Below are 16,778 nucleotides of genomic sequence, written 5' to 3' on the forward strand. Positions count from 1 at the left end.
GTGGATGTGTGTTGTGTGCAGAAGGTTAGGTGGAGGAGCCAGGGTGGAAGATTTGTGGTGGTCAAGAAATGGCAAGGGGACTGGAGGTGTGGGAGTTTTGGTCAAGGAAGAAATCCGTGAGAAGGTGATGGAGGTCAGGAGAAAGAGTGAGAGAGGGATGACAATAGTATTAGCATTTGAGGAAGAAGTGGTGAGGGTGATTTGTGGGTTTGCAAAGTGGAAGAGGGATTGCTGAGAAAGAGCAGTTCTTTGATGGAATGGTAAGTGGGACTTACATAAGATAGATGAACTGGTTTTTGGCATGGGTGGTTTTGATGGACATGTTGGGAAATGGATCCAGGGTTTTGAATGTGTGCATGGTAGAAATGGAATTGGGGAGAGAAATATGGAAGGAAGGATGCTGTTGGAGTTTTGCGATGAGGAGTTGTGTGTGGCGAACACGTGGTTTAAGAAAACAGAGAAAAGGAAGGTGACTTTCAGTGCCGGAGGGAATGAGACAGAAATTGACTTTGTGTTGGTTGGCATAGAAAAAAGAAAGTATCTGAGAGATGTGAAGACACCAGAGGAGTTGCAGCACAGGTTGGTGGTTGCTGACTTGGATAAGAAGAAAGTTAAAAAGTGTGTGAGAAAGTGAATGGTTGAGAGGAGAAAGGTGTGGAGAGTGAAGGAAGAAGAAACAAGAGCAAGGTTTGAGGAGAGAGTTGGGGAGCTGGTAAGCATTGATGCACCGGATTTCTGGAAGTCTTTTGAGGAAGGGGTAATAAAGGTATGTGACAAAGTGTGTGGAAGGACAAAAGGTAGGAGAGATCAAGGAGATATGTGTGGTGGAAGAAGGAAGTGAGGGAAGCGGTAGCGAGGAAGAAGGAGGCACACAAAGTTTTATGGAATAACAGGACTGAGCAAATGAAAGCCAGGTATAATAACAAGAAGAATTGTACAAAGAGTGTGGTTGCAAGATCTATGAGGAAGGAGGCTGAGGTGAGGTGGAGCAGGCTGGATGAGAACCCAGATCGAGTGTTTAGGCTTATGGAAGAGATGTTGAAGGAGGAAGATGAATTGTGGGGTGTATAAAGGAGTGAAGTTATTGAAGTATGCAATGAAGATTGTGGAAAGATTATTGGAGAGGAGAATTCGGAAAATGATGGATGTGGACAAGATCCAATTTGGTTTTATGCCAGGAAAGTGTACAAGAGATGCAGGGTTCATTGGAAGGAGATTACAAGAGAAACACCGAGATGAGGAGGAGTTGTACATGTGCTTCGTTGATCTGTAGAAGGCATTTGATAGGGTTCCAAGGAAGATGATTGAGTGGGCATTGAGGAAGAGATGTGTACTTGAGGTAATGAGATTGTATGAAGGGATAAAGACAAGAGTTAGATCCGGCCACCCTCGTTAACAGGGACAAGCCCGAATTTAAAATATTGGGTATCGACCAGTCAAATACTGGGATTAATTTAATATTTTAAGTGTGAATGGAACTATAGTATGTTCATTCCCCCTCATCTCTAACATGTAGAGATGGGGGGAATGAATTGTGTATGAGCCATTCAATGTGCAATGTACTAAAAACTACAATCCATTTGTAAGGTATTTCGTCCTTAATGACTATATGCCCTACATTATGACAGAGTTCTTTGAGGTTCTCTCTCTTTAATATATATCATATTGTCTGTAATTACTGTCCCTTTCATATTTCTTTTCTCCCCAAAATCCTAGACCCCTACCATCATTTTCTCTGACCAACATAGACGTCCTTCACCTTCCTGCCATTTCAATCACATTTATTTATTTATTCCAATCTCAGAATACTGAGTACTTAGGGTTAAGGATATATTCTTATTGTTATTATTCAAATCTCTATCACTCCTGCTTCTCACTCTGTAAAGAGATGGAGAAGCAAGCAAAGGGTTGTGAGCTCCCTTTAGATGTGACAAGGACATGTGCTAGTGTTACAAGAAAAAAGCACCCAGTACACTTTGTAGAATGGTTGGTGTTAGGAAGGGTATCCAGCTATAGAAATCTAACCAAGATAAAACACAAGATGACCTTGCTGACCTGTCTAGGGGAAAAGATCCATCCAACTTATGCCAGCATGGACAGTGAATGTAAAATGACAATAAATATTCATTCATTGTTTTTAAATGTTCTTTTCCATGCAGGCATTGGTTCAACAAATATATTAAAACATCGTTTTACAGGTGGATGCCCTGTCTGTTGGCAACCCTTATTTTTTAAGTAAGGGATATCTTATTCCACTCATCTTTGAAGGCACAACACCAGCAAATTACTGGCAGGGGAGATGATATCACCATCCACAGCAGAGCAGTTTTCAGAGAAATGCAAACACACATACACCTATACTCAGGTTTCTTTCAATTTCCAATTCCATTCACAAAGCTAGATTGGCCTGGAAATATTGAAGACACTTGTCCAAGGTGCCAAGCTGTAGGATTGAACCACAGTTTTTATATATATAGTACACACACACAAAGGACTTCCACAGTCACCATTTATTACATTTTAAATTTCACTCACAAGATTTTTAGTCAACTCAAGTCCATGATAGACCAGCTTAAGTTGTTGTTCAGCTTGTTTGAATCTGGCTTCTGGAGCCCCTCCTACATCTCCCACATCTGGATATTTCCCATCATCAGCAACCCAGCCCTTGTTCTTCACTCATTGCACTGACCCTTACCTCCGCCAGTTTATTCCCTCCTCACACTCTTATGAAAGTATCCACTCTCATCCCCTCCCATGATCCATAGTCCTTGTCATCTCTGAAGCTCACCTTCTTTTATTCCTTGAGATTTTGCTGTAGCACCCCATCACTACCTTCCACTTATCTCCTTCAGCCACATACTCCTTCTATAGCAAGACACCTGAGCTTGTTCCTCTGTCATACTTTAGCGTTTCAATACAGCCACAGATCTCTACCATCCCTTCTCAAATATTTGTTCTTTTCTGTCTTACAAGTTACATCGCAACCTCACTAGAGTCAGTGGCATGAAAAAACAAAAGACCCAGTACACCATGTTATTTGGTTGGCATTAGGAAAAGCATCCAGCCATAGAATCATGCCAAAGATGACATTGGAGACTAGTTCCCTGCCAAACCATCCTACCTATATCAGTATGGAAAGCAGATGATGATAATGATGCATTACACTAATGAAGGATACTCTATATGGTGGTTCTGCCTGCAAGAAATAGCAGGCAAATCACCATCAAAGATTTATCATGTTAAAAAAGAAAACGAAAACATAGGTCAAGGCTGTAGCAGCTTTCATTACAGGTTTGCTCAACCTAAGACTCAAAATCAAAAATCACCAAGAACTGCAGACATCCCAGTTCATGTGTGAGTTTGAAATCTTAGAGTGAGTTGTATATATGTGTGTGTTGTGAATTCTTTCTCTCTACCCTCTCACTTCCTCCCTAACTAACTCTCTCTGAAGATGTTTAAATTCCAGGTAGAACTCACATAAAGTGAAAACAATGTCTCAAAGAATGAAGTCAAAACATTAGGTAACTAAGAATAAATATATGATTATTTACTTTAAAAGGTTTTAATAAAATACCGCTGAGTGTGTATATATATATGTAAGTACACACACACATACATTCTCAAGTATGCATGTTATATATCAGAGAACGGATGATGTCGAATCTGTGTCTCTTGTCCTGGTGGCTTCCATTTCATCTTGGTTTTTACGCAAAAACCTTTTCATAATTTTTTCTTCCATTTCTGCATAATCTTCAGCAAACAATGTTTTCAAGGGAACATTGAGGTGTGGCAAAAGTGGTAAATCTGACAGTGATACCTATTGTAGAAGACAAAAATAGAGAATAAGCCAGGTATTTAAAAACTGAGACCAATAACAACAGCCATAAAATATTGTTGCAATGCCTATGTAAATGAGGCAGGTGTTGGTGGATTATCAACTAATGACTGTAAATATTCACATAACTCTACTTAGTAATTTTTTTCTTTATCCTTGTTTTTGTAAACAGTGAAGTCAGTGTTTTGCTGATGAGGTCATAATAATAATGAAATATATCAAGAGTTATCTCCCATACTTGGTTAAATAATAAAATACTCTAAGTCACTGACTCATTGTTTTTTTTTACCTTACCACATTTATATCCAATGGTTTATTAATGCATACTACATTAAGTATTTTAATATCAATTAAACTACATAATGATGTGAAAGAGTACAATCTGTGCAAACAAGTAACGGTCTTTGTGAGCAAGGAATAAATGCAAAAAGCCCACAAAGTAGAATAAGTTAGTTTGCCATGAAAAGAAAAAGCAGATCTAATGGAGCTTTTCATTGGTTAAGAAGTGGGTTTAGGTGTCATCCCAATGCATGGTGCCATGAACAAGAATCTACCACCCATAGCCTGAGGTTGACCAATGCTTTGTGCAAAAACCTTATTTATATAAACAAGTCAATTGTGACATCAAAGTGGCTGTTCCATTACTAGTTTAACCCCAGGCAGATCTTCTGCCAGCTGGTTACTGGTGCAAAACTGCACCCTTTCTATTCCATATATATTGCTAGCAGGGAAAGCAAACCCCTACCATCCTCTAGCAGACAACAGGATCTCGAGACTGACTTGATTTTGAGCTGCTTGGCTCATCCTCAGTCACAAGTGCCTGGCTCCTAGAGAGAAAGCCAGGCTCTGCTCCGGCCAACAATATATAAAGCAACCATCAAAATAGCTGGACGTAAAATTTCAAGAAGAGATCAGAGTAGCAACTATAAATGCACACACGTGTAGACATACATGCACATATATATATATTTATTTCTTTATTGCCGACAGGGGAGCTAAACATAGAGGGGACAAACAAGGACAGACAAAGAGATTAAATTGATTACATCAGCCCCAGTGTGTAACCGGTATTTATTTAATCAAACCCGAAAGGATTATAGGCAAAGTCGACCTTGGCAGAATTTGAACTCAGAACATACCAGCAGAAGATATACCTATTTCTTTACTACCCACAAGGGGCTAAACACAGAGAGGACAAAGGACAGACAAATGGAATAAGTCGATTATATCGACCCCAGTGTGTAACTGGTACTTATTTAATCGACTCCGAAAGGATGGAAGGTAAAGTCGACCTCGGCAGAATTTGAACTCAGAACATAGCAGCAGACGAAATACCGCTAAGCATTTTGTCTGGCGAGCTAACATTTCTGCCAGCTTGCCACCCTATAAATATACGTATGTATATATTACAATGAAACATGCAGGCGCATGCATTTTAATATTCTTAAGTTATTACACCTGGAAAAGTACAGAACAAGATTTCAACAGTAGAATTTGCCTAATTTGTCACCTCTAAAGGAAATTAAAAAGTACTTAAAATTAAAATTCTATTGTACTTAAAATATTGCAGCCAAGAATAGCATTTTAAAAATTTTCTATATTTTATTAAAACAAAATTTATAAAAACATTACTGGGTTTTTCCAAAAATAAGCTTCTGTCCAACATGCCCACTGAAGTCCCCAGCCACGAAGATGAGATCCTTGTCATTTGTTTTAGAGGTTGCCTACAAAAGAATATCATAAAAATGGTCCTTCTGTTCATTTAGTAGGCCCACTTGTGGAACATAGGCAGAGATAACTGACGCTATGCTATTCTGCATGATGAGCCTGAGCTTAAGCACTTTCACTCATTCTGACTACTTCTATGACCTTATCCACCCATTTCTCTGCAAGAAATATGCCCACACTGCATACCCCATCACTGTTACTTTCCCAAAAGATTTTATACCTATGTGTCTTGCCTGTGAGGAGCCTGGCTGAAGCTCCTCTCCACCTTGCCTCATGGATGCAGCATGCCTTCATTCAAGCAGCTCAATTTCGTTAGACCTACCTTTCAGTGTGCCTATATTGAGTGCCAATCATGAGAACTGGGAAAAGAGCACGGGAAGGAACATGGGCAAGAGAGATGGTATTGGGCACCTGAAAAGAAGGTTTCAGTGATTGTGTGGTAACAGACATGTCACATCAGTTGGTCTTGCTTTAACATACCATCAATCAAATATGTTAAAATTGTTGTCCCTATTGGTAGTGAGTAGCATTGTAAATATAAGCGTTATTGCTGCAAATATGAACAGGTTAATGTATAAATTAATTATATAACTGATCTGCTATTGGTTAGTCCATTATATATATATATAGGGAGAAAGAGGTAGGTGGTTTGTTAATTTACCAATAATTTCCTGAGTAATATATCACCATTTGGTGCATGCAGTAGTGTGGGCAAATGTTAGTGGCGGGGAAGGACGGACGAAGGTATACAAGTCTTCTGGTACAGAAGCAATGCAGAGCCCTGTAGGGGTTTCTGATAGTGTGCTTATTCCTTAATACACACATATATTTCAACACAGCTCCTACATGTCGAATTCCACTCACAAGAATTTTGTCAGGCTGAAAACTAGTAGAAGGCACTTGTCCAAAGTGTCACACACTGACTTCAAGCCTGAATGTCATCATATTATTGTAAAGTAAACTTCTCAACAGCAACAGCCGGCACCTCTGATGTGCAGGATTTTCTTTTGAAATTAGTAGGTTTTTACATATGTAATTTAATGAAAAATATTTGAGAAAATGCACAACACTTACTCTCATATTGTCAAATGAGATCCCGACTTTCTCTGAAAACCTGTCGCTAATTATTGGAATCTTGGAGTATCTCTGGCTGAAATGGTTCAGCAGAATAAACTTTGCACCCATTTTCATCCCAACATCAATTGCTTGTGACGTTGTGCTGAAATAAAGAATAATATATTAGTGTGAACCATTGTATTAAATTCTAAATATATATACACAGATGGAATTGCACAAATGTTAAAGTGCTGGATAAAATAAAATGGCTTTGAGTTCAAAATGTTGTTGAAGTTCCCTTTTATTCCTCTGAATATATATGAAAATTAGCACCTGTTATGAGTTAGGAGTTATATCAACAAACTATATCACCCCTATCTCTTTGTCACATGTATGATTTAGTAAACAACTGAAAATCAATGATGCTTAATAGAATACCAAAGAAAGACTGCATAAAGTTATTGACTTTAATGCTGTTAACATTCCAGCTGTAGACATTGGTTTGTTCATTCATTCATTTTATGTTTGCTTATTTTGCTTTTTTTTCTCATGGGTTAGACAAATACATACTGTGATACTGTTTTACAGGCAGATAAAACCGTATCACAGAGAGGGGTGCTCCAAGAGTGTAGCTGTGAGAATAAGATTAGACTGGGCAAAGTTCAGAGAGCTCCTACCCCTGCTGGCAACAAAGGGCCTCTCTGAGAATGAAAGCAGATTGTGTGATGCCTGTATGCAAACAGCCATGCTACGTGGCAGTGAAACATGGGGTGTGACTGCCAAGGACATGCGTCGGCTTGAAAGAAATGAAGCCAGTATGTTTTGCTGGATGTGCAGTGTCATTGTGCATGTTCAACAGGGTGTAAGCCTCTTGAGAGAAAAGTTAGGCATAAGAGGCATCGAATGTGGTTTGCAAGAGAGAGATGACTGTGCTGGTTGGTCATATGATGTGTATGGATGAGGACAGCTGTGTAAAGAAGTGCCAATTTCTAACTGGAGAGAACCTGTAGTAGAGGTAGGCCCAGGAAAACATGGGATGAAGCATGATCTTCAAACTTTGAGCCTCAGAGAGGCAATGACTAGTGACCGAGACCTTTGGTGATATGCTATGCTTCAGAAGACCTGCCAAGCCAAGTGAAATCATGGCTGATGCATATGTCACATAACTGGCACCCATGATGGTAGTACATAAAGAGCACTGTTGGAGCAGTGGGCATCACTGAGGCAAAGTGATGGAGTTCTGTTTGAGCGTTGGACCTCACAGAAGCAAGGTGGCTGAGTTTGTTTTGAGTGTTGGGCGTCACAGGGTAAGTTGGCCCAATTCCTTTCAAGTGTTGGGCTTCATGGAGGCAAAGTGGCTGAGTTCCTTTGAAGCATTGGGCCTCACAGAGGCAGTGACCGAGACTCTTGGTATTATGTCGTGCTTGAGAAGACCCATCAAGCTGAGCAAAATCGCAGTGGATGTTAAATGATGATGATATCTGTTTTGTTGCTGACTTTTATCTGTTTGTTTAATGACCTTTTTTATTTCACTAAATGTGTGAAAGCACAAAGCTAAAGAACAATCTGGTTAGGGTTAGGGTTTCCGTCTTTTGATCATCTTTTCCATGCAAAAAACCTGAAATGTAACCATTTAAACACACAAGCACACTACCAGCTTTTATTCAGTTTCTCTCAATCAATTCTACATAGAAGGCCATTGGTCAGCTTGAGGCAACATTAGAAGACATTTGTCCTAGGTACCATGCAGTGAAATGGAACCTGTGACCACACTGTAATAAACTTGCTTATTATGTACAAGTTAAAAGTTGTTTTGGTAGAATTGTTAGAACCGTGTGCGAACAGAGCGCCAAATGCACTTATGCCACAGGACAAGAAGCCATAATGCTGAAGGGAAACAATAATAAAAAAGAACATTCTGACCTACATAGTTTAATGATCAATTCACCAATTTGTCACTTAAGATTTAACAAGATTATAAATAGTCAATCTTATAATAAAGATGGATTGGTGTTTCTATGATCTTTGGCTCACAATTTTTAAATACTCTTATTTATTTTTGTCTTGTACATTTTAATATGTCAATTGTAATAATTTTGAAATAAATATCTGATCATATTATTTTTGTATGTTTATATTGTAAATCCAGTAATGAAACCTATTTAAAAAATGGTTTTATGTATCTATTTTTTCTACATTTTAGTGTCAAATGGTCATATTGTGGGAATAAAATGATGATCATATATTCTAATTTTCATAAGTCTTGTCTGTTCAGCTTTATGTCCATTCGGCATTGTGTCTGTTCGCCTTCTTGACCTTCAGCAAAAGTGCATTTGGCATCCTGTCCGTGTACTGTTAGAACATCATTCAAAAGACTTGTGTGCTATTGAGTTATGGCCCTTTATCTCCAAAGGTCAAATTCGCCTGTTATCCTTCAAGGATTTACAAAGTAATAGTCATGCATTGCAGTCAGTCTATATTCTTCAAATGCATCCTAAAGGCGATTGCAAATAGAGCAGAAATTTAATAGAGACGCTTTGAATATTGTTTTATTTTTAAACCCAAAACAATGCAAGTTTTAAAGAGTTAATAATACAAATTGATGGTTAGTACTGTTACATTTTATGACTTCAGCACATTTTCTCTGTAGATTTTCTGAAGGGGTCCTAACCTTGAAACAATGAAAGCCAGCTGATAGTACCAACCATTGACCTGTATTATTAATCTTTTTACAACTTGTATTGTTTTCGTTTCTAAAGGACAATATTTAAAACATTTATCAAAGATGCTCTTCTCACCTGTGGGTTTTGATCTTGGCTTCTTCTTCCAAGTCATCTTCCATTGTAGCTTCATGTATAAGTAGATCACAGTTTTGACCTGAAAGAAGAAAATAGTTATTCATTTTTAGTGAAAATGTCATGCCTGTTGTTGTTGTTGCTACTACTGTTTAGAGCCGTCAAATCGAACCTGAGAAGTGGGGGGGGTCAGTAAGACCGAATGGTTAAGAAGTTTGCTTCACAACTATATGACACTGGTTCAATCCCATTGCACAGTACACTGGGCTACAGCTTCTGTACTGTAGTCTTGAGTGGAATTTGGTAGATGGAAACTGTGCAGAAACCTCTTGTATATAAAGTGTGTGTGTGTGTGTAACCAACTATAATTTATTTTAATCAGTTTCTTAGATGCTTTTGCCAATGAATATACATCAATAAAAGTTGCAAATATGAGTGAGGAACGCTCCATCAACACCAAAAAAAAAAAGATGATTGTTCTCTAAATGAATGCTTTGCAATATTTGTTCTGCACTGAGTTATACATACTCTTGTCACTCTTGATATCACAGGTGCAATGAACCGGTGATTAAGCCAAAGCATATATGTAACCTCCTCAACATCATTGCTTTAATATCCGATTTTCCATGGCTGCATGGGTCAAACAGAATTTTTTCAGGCATATTATTTACAGCCAGATACCCTTCCTGATGCCAACCACCCTTCAGGTAAATGCCCCTACATGATATGTAGAAAAGATGTAGGCAGGAATTCCATAGAGTGTACCAAGTGCAAGCTATCAACACACGAGAGATACAGTGGAATTATGGAATGGTTAACTGAAAAAGTAGTGTTTGTATGTGAAAGATGGGGAAACTGACTTTCTCAAATGCCCTGGAGGTTCCTGCGAGGCAGTAGATAGTTTCTGCTACCTGGGACTAAATTAGCAATGGATGAGGACATTCTGAAAGTATAGTTACTAAAATCAGAAAAGGATGGAGAAAGTTCACAGCACTATTACCTCTCTTGGCAACAAAAAAGTCTTTCTCATAAAGTAAAAGGCAGATTGTATGATCCTTGTATGGCAGTAAAAATGCAGAGGACATGCAAAGACTAGAGAGTCGAAAAGGTCTGCAGAGCTGGAGGAGAAAAGACGACGACGGAAGGAGCGCCAACAACAACCACTAGATGTCCGCACTGCGACCGGTCTTTTCAAGCAAGAATTGGTCTTATCGGTCACCTACAGACTCACCAGTAAATCTGCGCGAAGACCATCATCCTCGACCTTGAGGGATTGCCATCGCATATGGATGAGAACAGCTGCATAAAGAAGTGCAGGTTCCTGAAAGTAAATAGAACTTATGGAAAGGGAGTCCCTGGAAGACATTAGACATCGTACTAAAGGCTGATCTCAAAATGCTATTAGTAAAGACTGATCTCATGGTGGAGATGATAAAGAATCAACATGATGGTGATTTACTGTGTTCAAGAAGGCCAGTTCCTCTCAACAGAAAATGATGTCCTAAAGCTACTTGGGTTATGCTTTTATGTACAGGGCCCTGCCCCTCCACTCATTCTGTTCTGTCAAGCATTTCCCACATTTCAATCCCTGTTCTATCTATAGCTCTACCCACCTGCAGCAATCACTCAAGAGCAGAACTGGCATATATTACAGCCTCACTACCTTTCTTTGAACTTCTTTGCTGGAACCATTTCCATCTCTGATTCACATTATTTCCACCAATCCTCTTTCTAGGCTTTCAAACATCACACTCTCTCCTCTGCCACACTCCATCTAAACACCTCTCATTTCTGTTATCATTCTCAACACACATTCATATTAGCTATCATACCATTCCACCCCTCCTCCTGCTACTCCTACACATCATCCCCCTATTTTATAATCTATTCTCCTACTCTGAGCCATTCCTATCTTTCCTACCTTACCCTCTCTCCATATTCGTGCTACCCATCAACTGTATCTCTACCCTTGTTCATCATTCACAACTTTCACTTACACCTAACCATCTCATACTCTCCCCTCACACTCCTATGAAACTACTCCCACCACCACCACCACCACCACCAGCCATTGTCTCTATCTTCTCTTATACTCATCTTCTTTTATCTCAAGATGTTCTGTTATCTTGTCACCACTATCTCTGCCTCCTTTCCACCCATTTTCCCACCCACTCTCTATAAATCTAATGTGGCGTAGCCATGTATCTCCTCTATAACAAAACAGTTGCGCTTGTTACTCTACCATATTTCAGTCTCTCAACACTTGGCATAAACCCACCATTCCTCTTAAATACTACCCCACCGCCACTTACATGACGGGGCTTTGTCTTGCACGTTACTTAGGGATCTCACTAGAGCTGGTTGCTCAATAAAAAAGCACCCAGTACATTCTGTAAAGTGGTTAGCATTGCAAAGTGCATCATACAGGGAAACAATGCTAAAGATGACACTGGAGCTCGACATGGCCCCAGGGCACACCAGACCCTATCAAAACGTTCAGCCTATGCCAGCATAGAAAACATTCTTTATAGGATGACATTGATTATATATTTATATTTCAGTTTCTATCTACCAAATCCACTCATAAGAGTGGATTTGATAGCCCAGAGTTATGTAGAAGACACTTGTCCAAAGTGCCATAGAGTGGTACTGAACTTGAAACCAAGTGATTGGGAAGCAAACTTCTTTACCACACAGCCATGCTTATAAGAGATAGAAATAAGTAACTAACCAGCATTAATGAGCCGTTCACAGGGCATTGTGTCTCCAGAATAGACCACTGACCAGTTAGAGGTATGAGCTAAAACTACTCCAAATGCATTTTTACAGTGGTCAACCTCAACAGGGACAAACTAAAAAAAACAAAAGAAAACCTAAAGGGATTAAAAAATGTCAGTTCATACAGCATTGTACGTTTACACATATAGACTACATTGTCACCAAGAATGGCACAAAAGGACCATTGCACATACTAAAACCAGGGAAGCACACAGATTCAAGAGGCATATGCCACGACAGACACAGAGTCATGAATCAGATACCAATATACATTATTCACAAGTAACAAAAGTAGTAGTAGTAGTAGTAGTAACAATTCTTACCTTTGACAATTGTAAGGCATTTAGAACTTCTGTGAGCATTTCTCTATTCACTTCTGATTGATGAGGTAATATACTCTGCAGAGGAATTAATCTGGAAGTGAAGACAAAAACAGCTCATGTGAATATAGAATTGTTTTAACATCCACTTCTCCATGCTTCAATGGATCAGTCAAAATTGAGCTGAGATTTTTTTTCTAATTGTATCCTCTTCCTCTTCCCAAACTTCATCTATTTTCAGGCAAGTTAATATTTCCCCTAATCCTTTTCATGCAAGTTAATATTTCCCCTAATCCTTTTCATGCAAGTTAATATTTCCCCTAATCCTTTTCATGCAAGTTAATATTTCCCCTAATCCTTTTCATGCAAGTTAATATTTCCCCTAATCCTTTTCAGGCAAGTTAATATTTCCCCTAATCCTTTTCATGCAAGTTAATATTTCCCCTAATCCTTTTCATGCAAGTTAATATTTCCCCTAATCCTTTGAACTTCATTCAATGATTACTGATTTTATGGTTTCCTCTTCAGTGCCTCATCATAAGTTCTCATGATGATGATAATGATGACATACAGCAGTTTGGCAAGATCAAGACTCCAAATGAGAGAAGAGGTAGCATTTTACATGTGCATGTGGCATTTTGATGTACCACATGCATTGCATTATAGTAGAGTAGGTCACACACACACACACACACACACACACACACAGAAAGAGTTTCCGAAATGGCTTTTTTTTGTCAAATAAATCCTACTCAAAAGTTAATAATCAACCTCAGGCAATGGCAGAAGACACTGGTCCAAAGTGACACAATGGAATTGATTCCAGAAATACATGTTACTGAACCAAATTTCTTAACTGCACAACTATCATCATCATCATTTAACATCCGTTGTCCATGCTGGCATGGGTTAGATGGTTTGACAGGGGCTGGTAAGCTGAGGAGTTGCACAAGACTCCAGCCTAATTTGGCATTGGTTTCTATGGCTGGATGCCCTTCCTAACGCCAACCACTCCAAGAGTGTAATGAGTACTTTTACGTGCCACTGGTATGGGTGCCATTTGTATGACACCAGTATCTGCCATGACTGCGATTTTGCTCAGCTTGATGGGTCTTCTTCTCAAGCACGACATAATGCCAAAGTCTTGATCATTGCCTCAGTGAGGCCCAATGCTCAGAAGGTGCTCTTTACATACCATCGGCATGGGTGCCAGTTACGTGACACCAGCATCGGCCATGACTATGATTTCACTTGGCTTGACAGGTCTTCTGAAGCATAGCATATCACCAAAAGGCTCGGTCACTAGTCATTGCCTCTGTGAGGCTCATGGTTTGAAGATCTAAGGCCCTTCAATTCTAGACCTTGCTTCCATACCTAGAACTTCTTCCCTAGTTCTGGTAGTGATTCAGCTATAAGAACAAGGTCATCAGAACAGAGGAGCTCCCAGGGGCAGCCTGTCTTGAATTCCTCAGTTACTGCCTGAAGGACTATAATGAACAAGAGGGGGCTTAGCACTGATCCTTGGTGAATTCCCTACTTGTACCCTAAATTCTTCGCTGTACTCATTACCAACCATCACCTTACTGGTAGCATCTCCATACATAGCTTGTACAACTCTCACCAACCACTCATGTATCCCTAGTTTCTACATTGACCACCAGATAAAGGATCAGGGGACCCTGTCAAAGGCTTTCTCCAAGTCAACGAAGGCCAAGTAAAGAGGTTTATCTTTGGTTATGTATTTCTCCTGAAGTTGTCTTACCAGAAATATAGCATCAGTGGTGCTTCTCCCTGGTACAAAACTAAATGCATCTTATCTAAGTTAACTATCTCCCTAGTTAGTTGGGCTATAACTCTCCACCATGCCCGTGCAATTTCCTTGTATAATTCTAAGCATTATCTTGTTTCTAATGTGGCTGTCTTTAGAAAAGTAACAGAATCAGATTTCCAACTGTTCTGCCCAGTTCAAATGGTTTAATCATGTCTGCCCTGTAAGTCTATGTTTACCATTCAATGAGGAAAATAAACTCAACTCAATCTCAGAACTTGCAAGTGTCAAATTTTATTGCAAGCTATTAAAACTTGCTGGTGTTAAACTGCTGTCACAGATTACAGTAGTGTGATTTCTCACTTTGTGGAACCCTCTTAAAGCTTTTTTTTCTTATCTGAGCTAGAGGAAGATGGGCAGTGTCCTTCAGCTTTTTATAGAGCCTTTGTTACTGGTGCAAGAAGTGGGGAAAGCTCTTCAAACTCTAATAACACAAACATATTCTGAATACTTGATGAAGAGTGAATTCAACTGAATGTACCCAAGGGACAGGTGGTAAAGTTAAACTAGGCAACAGCTAACAGTCAGACTCAGCCTGCGGTTATTCCTCTCAATGTTAGTATAACGATACTACACTCTATGTATAAAATACTTACTTTACAGCCTGCTGTAAGTTCTCAATGTTTGACATGTAGAAATTTAACCAACGTCTAATCTGAACAGGTGAAAGCAGCAGAACAGGATTTACAGTTTCTTTACAATTTTTGATATATTTTTGACGATCACGTAGAATACCAAACAAGCCCTAAGGATGCAGAAAAAAAGAAGAAAAAAAAAAAGAATAGAATATCAAATATTGTCAGTTTAAAAATCAAATCAAAAGTAAGAACCTGGATAATTAATTTATTACAACCATAAATTTTGGGGAAGGGTTATAATTGATTATGTCAACTCCAATATTTAACTGGTCCAACATTTTATTGCCTCACCACTCTCAGAAATACAAACGGTAAAGTTGACTTTACTAGAGAAAGGAGTTGAAGATAAGTTTACAATAATAAGCATTTTAAGGTCATTTTTTCACACCAAACAGCAAAGGTGGTTCCCTTTGCAGCAGCTCATCACAGTCTCCTCCATTTTGCTCTACTCTCTACCTTCCCTACTGACAAAAAACCCATTTACCCTCAGTTTTTTACCACCTCACCCTCAGTCATATCTTTCTTGCTCTTCCCTTTCCTATACAACTACATTCAGCATTTATTTCCATCACTCTTCTCAATCACTGCCGTCTTTCCCCAGCATATGATCCTGCCATCTCCTTTCACAACATCCATCACTAGCTCCAAATCCATCATCCTCTGAAATTCATTGTTTGTGGTTTTTGTTAGTCTAAATATCCAGCAGTATTTCGTTTCAACCCCTCTGTATTCTGAGTTAAAACCATACCTGAGTAGTCTTTGCCTTTTATCCCACGTTCTCTCTTCAGCTATGTATCGTGATTGATTTAATCAACTGTAAACCCCACCACATTCCTTTCACTATAAATCTCCAGATATCAGAAAAATATTATTATTAATAGGAGTTGAGAGAATCAGTTGAGTGTTGGACCAAATAAACAGAATTATTTAGTTTTGTCTCATTTCCAGATCAAATGTCACCTGAGTTGACTTTTGCTTTTTTCACCTTTCAGTAATGAATAAAATAAAATAGCAGTCAAATAAAGGAATCAGCTTAATCATCCATTCCTGTAAATTAGTCAACTTCACTGATAAATAAAAATAAGTAATGATCAAATACTGGAATTGATTTACCCAATGACAACTTCTCTCTTACAAATCAACATTTAACTCTGAAATTCCTATGGTGTTGCCTTCTCCCTAGAAATCTCCCAATCCCAATGTGGTTTTTCAATAGTTCTTGTTCATTTTTACTTGTCAACTGCTCAGTTGAATAAAGGTGTGTCAATTATATGCAGGTGATACTGATTCTTGGGCACTGAATTCCTGTCTTACAGCTGAATTTATCTCAGTAGTCTATGTAACTTGGAAGCTGCACATCTAGCATCAGAAAAAACAGTCCCAGATATGCTTTCATCTCCTCCATTGATAAACTGAAGGTGATGTCGACCTATTGATGCTGCACAAACCTTCAGGCCTCTTTGCTCATCCAGACAGAAATTTCCCCAAGGAAAAGTTGAGGAAAATACTCAATGGACTTTGCCTCGAAGTTGAAAGGTTTTCTTGTACGGGGCACATCACTAACAAAAGCACCAATGAAATCATTAACTATGCAGTCATTTCACTCCTGTTCAGAACTGATAAATTCTCATCATCGTTATTTAATGCGTGCATCTTCAGTCTTCCATGCTGGTGTGGGTTGGATGATTCAACAAGGTGTGACAAGCCAAAGGATAACATCAAATGGCAATACCTGCTTTGACATGGTTTCTGTGGCTGGATGGCCTTCCTAACACCAACCAGTTGGAAGAGTCATAAAAG

At 38.9% G+C, this 16,778-nt stretch overlaps 1 protein-coding gene across 1 annotated transcript in view; it reads right to left on the reverse strand.

Moving 5' to 3' along the window:
* Positions 1-3,522: 3,522 nt before the first annotated feature.
* Positions 3,523-16,778, reverse strand: part of LOC115223674 (zinc phosphodiesterase ELAC protein 2) — a 37,750-nt gene continuing 24,494 nt past the window's right edge. The window contains exons 17-22 of the mRNA XM_036512539.1: positions 14,937-15,085; positions 12,516-12,606; positions 12,146-12,266; positions 9,418-9,496; positions 6,638-6,782; positions 3,523-3,817 (exon numbers count right to left, since the gene is read on the reverse strand). Of these exons, the coding sequence (XP_036368432.1) occupies positions 3,641-3,817; positions 6,638-6,782; positions 9,418-9,496; positions 12,146-12,266; positions 12,516-12,606; positions 14,937-15,085 (762 nt within the window). The 3' untranslated portion in view covers positions 3,523-3,640. The remainder of the gene's footprint in view (positions 3,818-6,637; positions 6,783-9,417; positions 9,497-12,145; positions 12,267-12,515; positions 12,607-14,936; positions 15,086-16,778) is intronic.

This window comes from Octopus sinensis, linkage group LG23 (assembly GCF_006345805.1).
Source record: "Octopus sinensis linkage group LG23, ASM634580v1, whole genome shotgun sequence".
Classification (NCBI taxonomy): domain Eukaryota; kingdom Metazoa; phylum Mollusca; class Cephalopoda; order Octopoda; family Octopodidae; genus Octopus; species Octopus sinensis.